The following is a 14,448-nucleotide window of genomic DNA, read 5'->3' as shown; positions in this document are numbered from 1 at the left end:
AGCTCCTCCAGCTCAGGAAAGAAGTTTTTCCTAATGTCTAACCTAACCTTCCACTGGTGCAGTTTCAGGCCATTTCCTCTTGTCCTGTCGTCTGGCACTGAGAAGAGATCAGTTCCCACCTCACTCCAGCCTCCCTTCAGGTAGACAGCAATGAGATCTCCCCTCAGCCTCCTCCTCTGCAGACTGAACGAGCCCGGTTCCCGCAGCAGCTCCTCACAAGACTTGTGCTCTAGACCCCTCACCAGCTTTGTTGTCCTTCTCTGGCCATGCTCCAGCATCTCAATGCCTTTCCTCTCCCCGGCCCGCAGCGCAGCAGCTGCTCCGTGCCAGGCTCGGCTCCCGGCTGTTTTGCCGGCCCACACCTGCGATGAGATGGTGCCCGGCCTCAGCCCCTTAGGCAGGGAGCGGAGCCCCGGGTGGCGCAGAGCAGGAGCGGCCCCTGCCGCGCACGGAGGCAGAGACACACCGGTGGGCAGCGAGCGGCGGAGCCGCCAGCACCCCACGGGGATGCCCACGCCGGCCGCAGCCGCCGACAGCTGCGGGGCCGCGGCCGAGGTTCGAGAGCCAGGGCATTGCCTGAGCCCCTCCGGGCGGCTGGCGGCCGCGGTCTGCCTGGGCACCGTGGGCAGCCTGGGCTTCTGCAGCAACCTGCTGGTGCTGCTGCTCTTCTGGCGTTACCGAGCGCTGCGCTCTCCCATCAACCTGCTGCTGCTCAACATCGCCGTCAGCGACTTGCTGGTCTGCGCCCTGGGCACTCCGCTTGGGATGGCCGCTGCCCGGGACCGGGGCTCGCCGGGGGCCGCCTGCACCTGGCACGGCTTCGCCAACGCTCTCTGCGGTGAGTGCGACGCACCCGGCCCCGGGGGGTGGGAGCGGGGACGGCCACAGGGGTCTGCGCCCGCGGAGGAGGGCAGGGCTGCACCAGAGGAGATGGGGCTGCGCTTGGGGCGGCCCCGGCAGCTCCCGGAAAGCCCCCAAACCAGCAGCACGGGTGCACCGGTGCTTGTCTGCGAGTGTACAGGCAGGAGAGCAGGGCGGGGGTGGACACGGGTCTGCGTGTTAGGAGCAGTCCCCCGAGGATGCAAAAGGCGCAAATCTGGGGGGAAACGTTCTTCCCGCCAGAGAGCATGCTTCTTGTGATGGCTGAAGGACTCCCACAACTTCAAAGAATGAAAAGAGAGCAGCCAAGGTCTGAAGGAATGGCAGCACTGGGCAGGCCAGGGTAACATTGCCCACCCCTGTTGTCGTGGCTGGCCCAGCGATGCACACCTCAGGGCAGAGGGAGTGAGGAATGGGGCAGATGAGCCTGAGGATGCTGCCAGGCAGGACTGTTGTGATGCTGGTGCAGAGGAACCCTGAGAGCAGCACGGCATGCTGGAGTTCCAGGTCCTGGGACTACTCTGGACAAGAGAAGCATGTTTGCAGACCTAGGAAGGGCATAAGGAAGAGCATCCTACATGCTCCTCTGCCTTTACCCAGCCTCTTCCTCACCTGCCAGCCAGGCAGAGAGAGACCCCCGTGGTGTGGTGGAGGTGGCAAGCAGGCTGTGGGGACAGCAGGTATATAGCCTTGTCCCTGTGCTGTCTCCCAGCTCTGTAGTCTTCCCAAAGCTACAGAAAGAGAATTTTAGAGCAATGTCACTTTGAGAGAAGGTTAACAACATCTCATGTATTCAGGCTTCCCAGTGCTGAGCATCTCTCCCAGCCTGACTGCAAGCATCAACACGTATCGGCAAGGCTCTCCCTCAGCTAGCACTTACACGGGTCAGAAGCTTTGCCAGCAGAGGCATCGTTCTGCCCATCAGCAACAGATCTGAACAACCAGAGGAAAACAGCTTGGCATCACACCCAGGCTGCACACCACCACTGTAGAACACACTTGCACCACTCGCAGCCACTCTGAAGATACCACATTGGCAGCTGCAGCTCAGATATCCGCTGCCACCTCTCCCCTGGATGAGGTCACACAAAGCGTAAATCCTAGGGCGCAAAGAGCCAATGCCAATATTTCGGACAGAAGCTGCCTATGAAGCTGGTCAAGTCCTAAACTTTGGGAAAATACAGCTATTAATCCTTAATCCTTAAGTCTTAGATGTACCAGCCATCAAATGTGATAGAAACCAGGATTTTGCTGCAGGTCACACACATGTATTGATGCAGACCCATGCGCTTAATTGCTAATCAGCACTCATCACAGGCTTGCTTTGGCTGGACATGTGCTTAAACCCTCCTTGGCTTTCGGTGAGGGAGATCAGGCTCTCAGCAGCCTTCCCTCTCAGAGACACATCTCCAGCCCCAGCCCAGGTTTCCAAAGCCTTTGCCATCAGACTTGTTTCAGAAGAGAGACCAAAGCCTTGCTCCAGCCTCTCCTGCTAATACACATGTATGGTTTGACACAGGCATCGTCTCCCTCACCTCCCTGGCTGTACTCTCTTACGAACGTTACTGCACCATGACAGGAACAACAGAGGCTGACACCACCAACTACAGGAAAACAAGGATAGGCATTGTCCTATCCTGGATGTACTCCTTGATCTGGACTACCCCTCCTCTTTTTGGCTGGAGCAGTTATGGGCCGGAAGGACCAGGGCCGACGTGCTCTGTGAACTGGCATTCAAAGGACGCCAGCAATGTGTCCTACATCATATGTCTTTTCATCTTCTGCCTTGTCGTCCCTTTTGGCATTATTGTCTATTCCTATGGGAGGATTCTGTGTGCTGTGAGGCAGGTAAGTAAGTTCCTCAGCTGCCTTTTCACTGTGACCCCAAACCAAGCAAAACCCAGTGATCACCATTTTCTACCTTTATTACCTCTCTGCTGCCACTCCTAGCAGCTGGTTCTCCTGTAAATGTCTTGGTGACAGGCTCAAATCTACCAGGGCATTGGAAGTCACACTCAAGTGTGAGAAGCTGAAATCCCTAGGACAGGCCCACAGATGTGGGGAGTTTGCCAGACCATTCAAGAGACTCCCAATTGTCCCTAATTAAAACTAGGAAGGGCTTACCTACCTTGATGAGATTGGTCCTAGGATTTAAATCCACAGGCGAAGTGAGCATCACCTGCATGTTCAGAGGCTGTGCAGAAGGGTGGGAGCTGTGATTTCTGAAGATCAGTGCTTCTCCTCCAAAAATGTGAGAGTGAACCCTGCAAAAGAGAGTGCTAAAAAGAGAAATCCTAGGTGCTCCAGCTGCTGGCACTGTCCAGCCAAAGCAAAAAGATGGAGTTTAGCAAGCACAAACTGCAAGGCAGTCCTGTGACATGAATCTCACCCCTTGCAAGCCAGACAATGCCAATCCATAAATGACCAGGAGCATTTATTCCCAAGAAAAATTCTGTTCACTTTGAATAGTGACAACCCACTCAGTGCAATGTATGGAACCAAACACTGTCAAGTCAGCACTGCCAAGTGGCTGGAAAAGTGGATGCAGAGGCTGGGCTTTTTTTAAGAGCATCAATATTTAGCCATGAGTCCTAGGGAGTGATGTACAAGTGCTGCCTGCTGATGCTGTGGCAACACTGGCAGGGGAACCCTGTTACAGACCAGCCTCTGGGCAGGCAAGGACCAGGCAGCTCAGGCTGGGCACACAACAGATTTATTTTATAGAATCATAGCATCATAGAATCATCCAGATTGGAAGAGACCTCCAAGCTCATCCAGTCCAACCTAGCACCCAGCCCTAGCCAAGCAACCAGATCATGGCATTAAGTGCCCCAGCCAGGCTTAGCTACAAAACCTCCAGGGATGGTGACTCCACCACCTCCCTGGGCAGCCCATTCCAATGCCAATCACTCTCTCTGCCAACAACTTCCTCCTAACATCCAGCCTAGACCTGCCCTGACACAACTTGAGGCTGTGTCCCCTTGTTCTGTTGCTGCTTGCCTGGCAGAAGAGCCCAACCCCACCTGGCTACAGCCTCCCTTCAGGCAGCTGTAGACAGCAATGAGTTCTGCCCTGAGCAGGTTATACTCACCCTATCCTACTGTTGTGTTACCCTGCAGAGTGAGGCTCTTGAAGCAAGAGCTGGTTGTGAGAATCAGTCTCTACTGCTGTCTACCTGGCTTGCCAGACCCATATCTCTGTCTGGATCTGAGTTATTCTTCCACAAAGCAGGATTTTCATGAAGTGGGAAAGCCAAAACCCACTGGTTCTGCCAAGCCTGGGCTCATTTGAGAAGCCTGGAGAGGAAGGGGAAGAAGCCGTGAGGGAGGGGACCTGCTTCTCTGCTGCGTGGGACCTGGGCAGCACATTCATCACCAACAGGCTTCTCATGGCTGGTCATGCTGCTGCTCATGCCCTATAGCAACAAGGTGTAGAAGCAGCAAAACCTCTGATACGTGTAGCAGTGAGGGAAAAGAGACTGACCCAAATCAGCTACACATGCAAACCAAGTATTTAAGGAATTGAATGACAAATGTTTGCCTTTAGACAAGGCGAAGCTCTAGGCAGCACTTGAAGCTCTAGGCAGCACTTCTACCATGCTTTCAGTTCCTGCTGTGAGTAGCTTCCCATCACTGAGCTTATCTGCACGTCTTACAGGGGTAAAATTGTAAGGGGACACCTGTGTGTTTGGCTCCAGCCAGGCATCAAAAATCCTCTCCTTGCGCTTGACATTTGTACTGTCATGCTGGGGTTCCTGACCTGATTGTTGTTGCAGGAGATACGCAGTGATGCTTCAAATCTTGGAAATCAGCCCAGGCTCTCATTGTTCTGTGCTGCTTGAAAGCAGCTGACAGATCCTACTGCCTTGCTTCAGCCTCATGCTTTTCCTTAAACCTGAAGAAAGTTGTCACCACCATGGCAGGACCTGGTTTTGCCCCCAGGTCTCACTTCAGACTGGCAGGTGGTAGCCAGAGGGAAAGGTTTGCTCTGAGCCATTCCAAATGAACACCAAAAGGAACATGAACATATTACAGCACACTGCTGATAAAAGACAATAGACCTGCATACCAAAAACCCATTAGAGAACGAGGGTGTTTGGGTTTCCAAACACATTGAGCCTTCCCCTTCATTATCTCAATTTCTGATAAGTTATTCTGTTTTGATACCTCCTTGAGCAGCTGCTTTACCTGGGGGCAGGCTGTTGTGCTGCAAGAGCGCAATGAAGTTAAGTGGTGGCAGGCTGGGTGCAAGGGTTTATCTCTCCTTCCTTTGGATCTTTCAGCAGGGGCTGCACTGCAGTGCCTTAGTGTGATGGCAAGACCTGACTTGGCCTCCCATGGCTGGTCCTATTCCCAAAAGGGAGCTGCTAGCAGAAGCCTGCTAACCGGGGTTCATGCAAAGGGCAAGGATGCTCCCCCTGTATCTGCCACTGGTGAGACTGCACCTCAAATACTGTGTTCAGTTTTAGGCTTCTCACTATAAGAAAGACATTGAGGTGCTGGAGCACGTCCAAAGAAGGGCAATGAAACTGGTAAAGGGTCTAGAGCACAAGTCTTGTGAGGAGCAGCTGAGGGAACTTCAGTTGTTTACTCTAGTGAAGAGGAGTTTGAGGGGAGACTTTATGGTTTTCTACAGCTACCTGAAAGGAGGTTGGAGAGAGATACACATTGGTCTCTCCTCCCAAGTGACAAGTGCTAGGACAAGAAGAAATGCCCTGAAGTTGCACCAGAGGTTTACATAGGACATTAGGAAAAATGCATTCAACAAAAGAGTTGTCAAGCCCTGGAACAGGCTGCCCAAGGAAGTGATGGAGTCACCACCTCGGAATGGTTTAAAAGACACATAGAGGTAGTGCTGAGGGTGTAATGGTTTGGGTGTTAGCTGCCCCCCCCCCCCCCCACTTTAGAAATCACCCAGACTGGACTCAGCTGTCTCTGGCAATCGAATGAAGCTTCTATTTACAGCTTAGCACTATAAACAAGCAGATATTTACAGTATATACAGTTATAGACAGAAATAGACAAGGTAAAAGGTAATACAGAAACACAGCTCCCCTCCCAGAAACCTGAGTCCCCAGGAGGGGCTCTCAACTGCCCTTCCACCTTCTCCCACCCCTCAACCTTGCCCCAGATGTTGCCTTGTGTCCCAAGGAAGAACGGAGGGGTTGGCCAGGGGGTTAGGAAGCAAAGTGGATTAATCAGAGAGACAGAGGGTCAGGTCAGAGAGAAATGCAGTTCAAAGCCCAGGCAGTGCCCAAATGCCTGAATGCTTTATCTATGTTTGGATTACTGCTCTTATACCTCTCAGCAAGCCTATGAGTGAAGTAGACATCACCACTGTTTCTCTTTCACAGCCTGTGATCTAATCCTTCTCACCAAAACATTCTATTTAGCCTCAAACCAGCACAGAGGGACACAATTCAGCAGTGACATAGCAGTGATGTGTTAATGATTGGGCTCCACTTTAAAGGTCTCTTGCAGCCAGAACTGTTTTATGATTCTGTGGTCGATAATTGCCTTAGTTTTGTCAGCAGTCTCAAGATCAGGTTATTTCCCTGCTGTAGCCAAGCATGGAAATTCAGATGAGTGCACAGGGTCTCATCCATGCTATATGCCACAGCAGGGAAACTTGAATCCCTCAGTTCAGATCAACTTAGACTTTACAGACTGCAGAAGCGAATCAGAGCCTGGGACAGAGCCAACAACCAGGCTGAGCAAGCAGCAAAAGTGGAAAAGCAAATCCAACAGCTGCTTATCAGGGCTGTTCAGTAGCTTCATACGACATGAGTGCACCCTCAGTGAGTCTGCAGAGGACACCAAGCTGAGTGGTGTGGTTGACAGGATGCCATACACTAGGGCGTGGACAAGCTGGAAAGGTAGGCATGTGTGAACCTCAGGAGGATCGACAACAGCAAGTGCAAGGTCCTGCATCTGGGTTGGAGGAAATTCTGGTATCAATATAGGCAGGGGCATGAAGGCATTGAGAGCAGCCCTGACAAGGAGGACTTGGGAGTGCTGGATATAAACCAGCAATGTTCACTCACAGCCCAGAAAGCTAACCATATTCTGGGATGCTTCCAAAGCAGCATAGGCAGCAGGTCAAGGAAAGTGATCCTGACACACTACACTTCCCACCTGGAGTACTGTATCCAGGTCTGGGACACCCAGCACAAGACATAAACTTGTTGGAGTAGGTCCAGGGGAGGCCACAGAAATCATCAGTGGGCTGGAACCCCTCTGCTATTGTGATGGTTTGGGTGTTACCTGCCCCCCACACCCAGGCTAGACTCAGACAGCTGGAAATTAAGGAATGCAGCTACATAGAATCATAGAATCAACCAGGTTGGAAGAGACCTCCAAGATCATCCAGTCCAACCTATCGCCCTGCCCTATCCAATCAACTAGACCATGGCACTAAGTGCCTCATCCAGTCTATTTACGGCTCAGCACAATATATAAGCATATACACAAGTATATATAGTTATGTACAAATTAAAAGTAACACAGAAACACAATACCACTCCCAGAAACAATCAAAGTCCCCAAGAGGGCTCCCTTCCCTCCAGAAATAACCAGATCAACCCATGTATATCTCACATGATAAATCTGGAGATCTGAGGTGAGATGTCAAAGGGAGATGGCAAGGAGGTCAGGGGGAAAAAGGGTTATGTGGATTAGAGAGTTAAAGGCAGAACCAGCCAGAGACCAGACCGCCAGAGAGAAGGCACAGCCCAAAGTGAGAGCTGAGCAGTGTGTGTGTGAAGTGCCTGCCCTAGCTCTATTTTGACTGGTTGTGTTTCTCAGCAGAAGAATGGTGATGTAGGGCACATGTTGGCTTTCTTCTCACAGAGAAGGATTTAATTTGTCTCAGTAAAAATTATTCTCCAACCAGCATAGCTATGAAGGAAGACTGAAACAGTTGAAGTTGTTCAGCCTTTCAGTACTCAGAGGGTGTCTATAAGAAAGCTGAGGAGGAACTCTTTATCAGGGAGTGTAGCAGTAGGAGGAGAAGTAACAGTTTCAAACTGAAAGAAGATTTAGGCTAGATATTAGGAAAATGTTCTTCACTGTGAGAGAGGAGGAGTTGTGGAGTCCCCATCCCTGGAAGTGTTCAAGGCCAGGTTGGATGGGGCTTTGAGCAATCTGGTCTAGTGCAATGTGTCCCTATCCATGGCAAGCAGGTTGGAGCTAGATGATGTTTAAGGTCTCTTCCAACCCAAACCACACTATGATTCTGTTCCCTCTTCAACTTGCTTTGACATCAGGACACAGAGACTGCACTCGACTTCGCCAAAGAGCTAGAGGGGACTTACTGTTATGGAGGGGAAGTTAATTAATGTGAGATGATATTTTCCCCAAATTCACATTGTTTATTAATTTTGATATTCAGAACTCTCACCACCCCTGACCACTAGTTTTAATAATAATTGGTTCTTCACATGGTCTTGGAAACATTTTACATAGAATAACTCACAACAATATATAAACATTCATGGGACTGGAGGAGAAGGTTCTTGGGGACAAATACTGTTTGCCCACTAGATGGACTCAAGGAGCTCCTTTTTGCTTATGGCAGAAGGCAGTGGTGAATTACAAAGAGGCTTTAAGTATTTACTCACAAAATTATTATCACCCAACTCGTGGGGCTAGCTACAGCTTCAGACAGCACCCAAATGCTTTCAGGGAATTCTGTTACTGTCTTGTCAGCTGCTGAGGCTTCTGATTCTTCCCAGGCTTCTGGGGAAAGGAGGCAGACAATCTCTGACCTTATCTTCTGGCTCCTCTGGATGATCTGTGTATCTCCAGGACTTCCCATCTTGGCAGGAGACTTTCAGGTGCAGGCAGGATGCCTTGTGATGTGCAGCCTCAGCACAGTGTCATGCTGGTTATGCAGGCTGATCACATGGAGGCATTTAGAGCCTGTTCCTGGTAAACTTGAGACAGTGGAGTTTCCAGGCAAACAACAAGGCAGTAAGCAATGGCAGCAGCAGGCAATAGGCACAAATACAACAGCAGATCATGGCAGAGCACACTGCTCAAATCTTTGTATCAATGTAGCCAAGACTAATGGGCCTTTGGACACAGAATACCCACAGAACACCCACAGAATGGCAGTTTTCCAAGCTTGACCATATTAGGTCCCAAATTTGGGAACAGCATAGGCCTTGCACAAGGCAGGCACAAGCTAAGCCTGTGTATCTTGTTTACCACAGGAGCAAAACAAGTCTGGGCAGGCAGAGTCCTTAGACTCTGTGCCTCCAGGTTGTTTTGTCTTCTTTCCTGCAGTTGCTTCTTCCCGAAACAGAAGGAGGGAGAGCAGAAAAACATGCCTGGGCAAGCCAGGGCATGGATAAGCCTATTTTTGGGCCATCTCTTACCACGTTCTATGCTGTACACATGCAATAGAAGTCTGTCTGCTAGCAGTCACTTACCTGAAGGTTTTTCTAGTTGAAAACAAAACCAAAGAGTTTACAGCTGCTTCAATCTCCTCTATCTCAGAGCACCTTCACCAGGTGTCTCAGAACCTCAGAACTGAAGTGTTCCAAGCCTTAGGGAAGCTGTTTCACCCAGCACATTCACACTGCAGGACATCGGGGAGCAGCCGTGCCCCGCTGCTAGACCTGCGCCTTCCTCCTTCCCACAGCACAGCCACCCACCAGTACCAGAAACCACATTTTCCTCCTCTGCTGGCTCTGTGTGAGCCTCCTCTGTGTACCTCAGGGTTGTGGGGTCAGTCCAGGCTTACAACTTTTGCTGTGCTACTTACAGGCAGCATTTCTGTCTATCCTGTTCTCTGCCCCATCACTGCCCTGGGTTTCATCCCATAACCATGTAACAAGGTAAAGGGAGAAATCTGCTCCCAGGACAAGATCATTTTATCATCAGTCAGAAAAAGGAAGCCCAGCAAATCACAGAATTATTTTGCTTGGAAAAGACCTTTAAGATCATCAGATCAAACACATTAACCCAGCACTGCCAGGTCAGCACTAAACCATGTCCCCTCAGCACTACAGCCGCACATCTTTTAAACCCCTCCAGGGATGTACCACCTCCTTGGGCAGCCTGTTCCAGTGTTGACAACTCTTGGTGAAGAAATGTCTTCCTGATGTCCACTCTAAACTAGCAAATCCCAGATCTACCTTTCCACAGGAGCATCCCTCACAGCACGGGGATTTTGACCAGGGCTTTGAGCATTAAGTGTGTGAGCAAATGCAAGTTAGCTCTCAGCAGCAGCTGCCCTGGGACAGTGCCCTCTCACTCCTCAGCCCTGTCTGATGAGTGGTCTTCTGGGCTTGGCAAAGAAAAGCATCCCCAAAAACTCAACTCCAGGAGCAAGAATCACTGCTTCAGCCTTACAGGAGGATTGTGACCAACCTCCCCTGCCCTGGCAGCAAGCCTGCACCTGAAGAGGCTCCCACTTGCTCTTTGATCTCAGTGACAAGTAAATAGGCAGGGAGCTGGAAGGAGAGCAGAGCCGTTTCAAGCCCAATGCAGCTTTACCTCACACACCACAGGTTTTTCATGAGAGTAGCCAAGTTTCACCCTCAAATCATGAAATACTGTGCCTGGGTGTCCTGGAAGATCCAAGAGACAGCAGTGCGTTGCCAGCTGTCTGGATTCACAGGGAGGACTCTCTCTTAGCTAGGAAAAGAAGTTTAGCTCTGCAAACACTCCACAGAGAGGAGCTCAAGAGTCTTCTCTGAGGCAGCCTGCAATAAAGGTCCTGCTCAAGGCTGCACATCAGCACGGGGCTGCTGTGCAGATACACTTGGCTGTTGGCACACAAAACACTCACGCTACTTCATTTGATTTACTGTTACATCTTGGAACACAGTGATTGCTTGTGAGCTTGGGGAGACCTCTTCTGACCACTTCGGTCCCCTGGGAGGTGAGACACTGGGATACCCTTCCTCGTGGCTACCATTAGGTCTCGGCTTTGCTGCTTGCCAGGACTGACCCTGCCCACCTGGACTCCTCAAGGACAATCTGAACAGTCTTGGGTGGATAGAACCTGAGGCTGTTACTCTGCTAATATTTGATTTTATGTCTAGAGGTCACATAATGTCTGAGAACTACAGAATTAACCAGGTTGGAGACCTCTAGGATCACTGAGTCCAACCTATCACCTAATCCTTCTAATTAACTAAATCATGGCACTAAGTGCCTCATCCAGCCTCCTTTTAAACACCTCCAGGGATGGTATCTCCTCCACCTCTCCAGGCAGCCCATTCCAATGGGCAATCACTCTTTCTGTGAAGAACTTCCTAGTGTCCAGCCTAAACCTGCCCTGGCACTGTTTGAGGTTGTGTTCTCTTGTTCTGTCACTGGGTGTCTGGGAGAAGAGACCAACCCTGCCTGGCTACAATCTCCTTTCAGGTAGTTGTAGAGAAAACATGTGCTTCTCAGTGAGTGGAGGTTATCATCACACTCATTCCCAACTAAAGCAACAAAGATGCAGAAGGAGGAGAATCAAACCAATATGAACATAGTGATGAACTGCTTTAATGTTCATTCTTACTGACAAAAGTGATGTGGATTAATGCCTCCAAAGGGCACACTTCCTTTGAACTGTAAATATTTCCTTGTCACATAGTTAAGTGCCCCAAAGCCCAGAAACACATCTGCTGTGTCATGGAAAACTCAACAGGAGGAGGATGGAACAACATAGAGAAGCCAGAAACCTCCTAGCAGCACTGCACTGTGCCCCACACTCGGTACTCAGCTTCTGCAAATATCAACCAGGATGATTAACATTCTGGTACTTAAATTAATTAAGCCCTTTTAGTGGCACAAGACTTCTCATACAGTTAACAGATACCTCTGTGTTTATAAAGACAACTGAGGAACTGAATTGCAATCCAAATTTTAATCACATGCCCCACTCCTCTGAGGGCAGAGGTGAGTGCAAGAGCTGGCTGGGAGCACTTGAGAGGACATGTGAGATCAGAGCTCTCTCCCCTGTACAGCAGAAGGCTCTTTCTATCACCTTCCAAGGCCTTCTAGAGATGAGAAAAATTACTATAGCAGAGGTGAAAGATGTCAGCACAGCAAATGGAAATGGATTTCTTCTCCTTCCCCACTTCTTGCCTGCTACCACCTTTGTCAGAGCTCTGTGTTAGGATCAGAAACCACAGTTTCCAGAGAGCAATCTAATGGTGAGGCCAAGTCTCTGCTTGCCCTGCAGAGACCGTGTGCTTCCCTTCAAATGGGACACAGCCCAAGACCACCTTCTTTTGGTTAGTCATTTTTAAGTGGCTCTGGCCAATCTCCCCCATTATCTCTCCTGCTAATCCCCTCACAGGGGAAATTCTTCACAGCTTCCATTGACTGGAAAGCAAAAAAGATTTGCAAAGGACCTTCACTTAACTCCTCCAAGCTGGGCAGCACCGAGAGTCAAGCATCTTATTTGAACCCACCAAAAGGTAGTGTCATAGTATCATAGTATCATCAGGGTTGGAAGAGACCTCACAGATCATCAAGTCCAACCCTTTACCACAGAGCTCAAGGCCAGAGCATGGCACCAAGTGCCACGTCCAGTCCTGCCTTGAACAGCTCCAGGGACGGCGACTCCACCACCTCCCCGGGCAGCCCATTCCAGTGTCCAATGACTCTCTCAGGGAAGAACTTTCTCCTCACCTCAAGCCTAAATTTCCCCTGGCACAGCCTGAGGCTGTGTCCTCTTGTTCTGGAGCTGGCCACCCGAGAGAAGAGAGCAACCTCCTCCTGGCCACAACCTCCCCTCAGGTAGTTGTAGACAGCAATAAGGTCACCCCTGAGCCTCCTCTTCTCCAGGCTAACCAATCCCAGCTCCCTCAGCCTCTCCTCGTAGGGCTGTGCTCAAGGCCTCTCCCCAGCCTCGTCGCCCTTCTCTGGACATGCTCAAGCATCTCAATGTCCCTTTTAAACTGGGGGGCCCAGAACTGAACACAGGACTCAAGGTGTGGTCTGAGCAGTGCAGAGTACAGGGGCAGAATGACCTCCCTGCTCCTGCTGGCCACACCATTCCTGATGCAGGCCAGGATGCCACTGGCTCTCTTGGCCACCTGGGCACACTGCTGGCTCATGTTCAGGCGGGTATCAATCAGTACCCCCAGATCCCTCTCTGTCTGGCTGCTCTCCAGCCACTTCGACCCCGGCTTGTATCTCTCCATGGGGTTGTTGTGGCCAAAGTGCAGCACCCTGCACTTGGAGCTATTGAACCCCATCCCATTGGACTCTGCCCATCTGTCCAGGTGGTCAAGGTCCTGCTGCAGAGCCCCTCTGCCTTCCAACCCAGTCACATCTGCCCCCAGCTTGGTGTCAACTGCAAACTTGCTGATGACTGACTCCATGCCCTCATCCAGGTCATCTATGAAGATGCTAAAGAGGACGGGGCCCAGCACTGATCCCTGAGGGACACCACTAGTGAATGGCCGCCAGCTCCTTTCCATATGAAGAGGCAAACTTTGGGTATTCTGGCATAAACCAATCCCAGTGAGGGTACCTGCTGCGTTTAAAGCCAGGTGGCATCAAGCCTAAATACAACTGGCTGCATAAGAACCAGAGGCATTTGGGAGCATGAGGCATTCTGCACGTCATGAATGGTTGTGTACTTTGTCACCTGGCTCCCTTCCTGTGCAGCACAGCAGAAGGAGACAGGAGTGTTACAACACTCCAAAGTGATGGGATGCTCAGGTCAGCCCAAACTGTGCCTCAGTAACTGAAGGAGCAGAAGGTGGCTGGCAAATGTGATTGTTGCCATGGGCTGCTATCGAGCTCAGCAATAAAATGTACTAATCTGGTTGAAGACTTTGCATTTTCAAGGTGCCATTTCTTAGCTGCGTAACTCAAACATTCACTCTTGACTCTACCTAGGCAAGAAGCAGGCACAGGTGTGGAGACCAGAAACCCTGAGCAGAGAAAGGAGATCACCTCCCAGGTGAATTTTTGGTGCCTTTAGTTTGGGTCACAGGCTCACAGACTCATAGGCTCAGAGGATATCAGGGGTTGGAAGGGACTCAAGGAGATCCCCTAGTCCAACCCCCCTGCCACAGCAGGACCATAAAATCTAGCACAGATCACAGAGGAACACATCCAGACAGGCCTTGAAAGGCTCCAGGGAAGGAGACTCCACAACCTCTCTGGGCAGCCTGTGCCAGTGCTCTGGGACCCTTACAGTAAAGTAGTTCCCCTTGTGTTGACCTGGAACCTCCTGTGCTGCAACTTACACCCATTGCTCCTTGTCCTATCACAGGCAGCAGTGAGCAGAGCCTGTCCCCTCCTCCTGACCCCCAGCCCTCAGATGGTTATAAACATTTATTAAATCCCCTTTAAGTCTTCTTTCCTCCAGACTAAGCAGCCTCAGGTCCCTCAGCCTCTCCTCATCAGCCATGCCCTCCACTCCCCTATCATCCTTGTAGCCCTCTGCTGGACCCTCTCCAGCAGATCCCTGTCCCTCTGAACCTGGGGAGCCTAAAACTGAACACAGTATTCAAGATGATGTCTCAGCAGGGCAGAGTAGAGGGGCAGGAGAACCTCCCTTGATCTGCTGGACACACTCCTCCTAATACACCCCAGGATCCCATTGGCC

At 50.7% G+C, this 14,448-nt stretch overlaps 1 protein-coding gene across 1 annotated transcript in view; it reads left to right on the top strand.

Moving 5' to 3' along the window:
* Nucleotides 1–282: 282 nt before the first annotated feature.
* Nucleotides 283–14,448, top strand: part of LOC135186928 (pinopsin-like) — a 28,087-nt gene continuing 13,921 nt past the window's right edge. The window contains exons 1-2 of the mRNA XM_064165127.1: nt 283–838; nt 2,399–2,727. Coding sequence (XP_064021197.1) covers nt 283–838; nt 2,399–2,727 — 885 coding nt within the window. The remainder of the gene's footprint in view (nt 839–2,398; nt 2,728–14,448) is intronic.

Source organism: Pogoniulus pusillus, chromosome 26, assembly GCF_015220805.1.
Source record: "Pogoniulus pusillus isolate bPogPus1 chromosome 26, bPogPus1.pri, whole genome shotgun sequence".
NCBI classification, from domain to species: domain Eukaryota; kingdom Metazoa; phylum Chordata; class Aves; order Piciformes; family Lybiidae; genus Pogoniulus; species Pogoniulus pusillus.
This window is presented reverse-complemented; position numbering and strand designations above follow the sequence as displayed.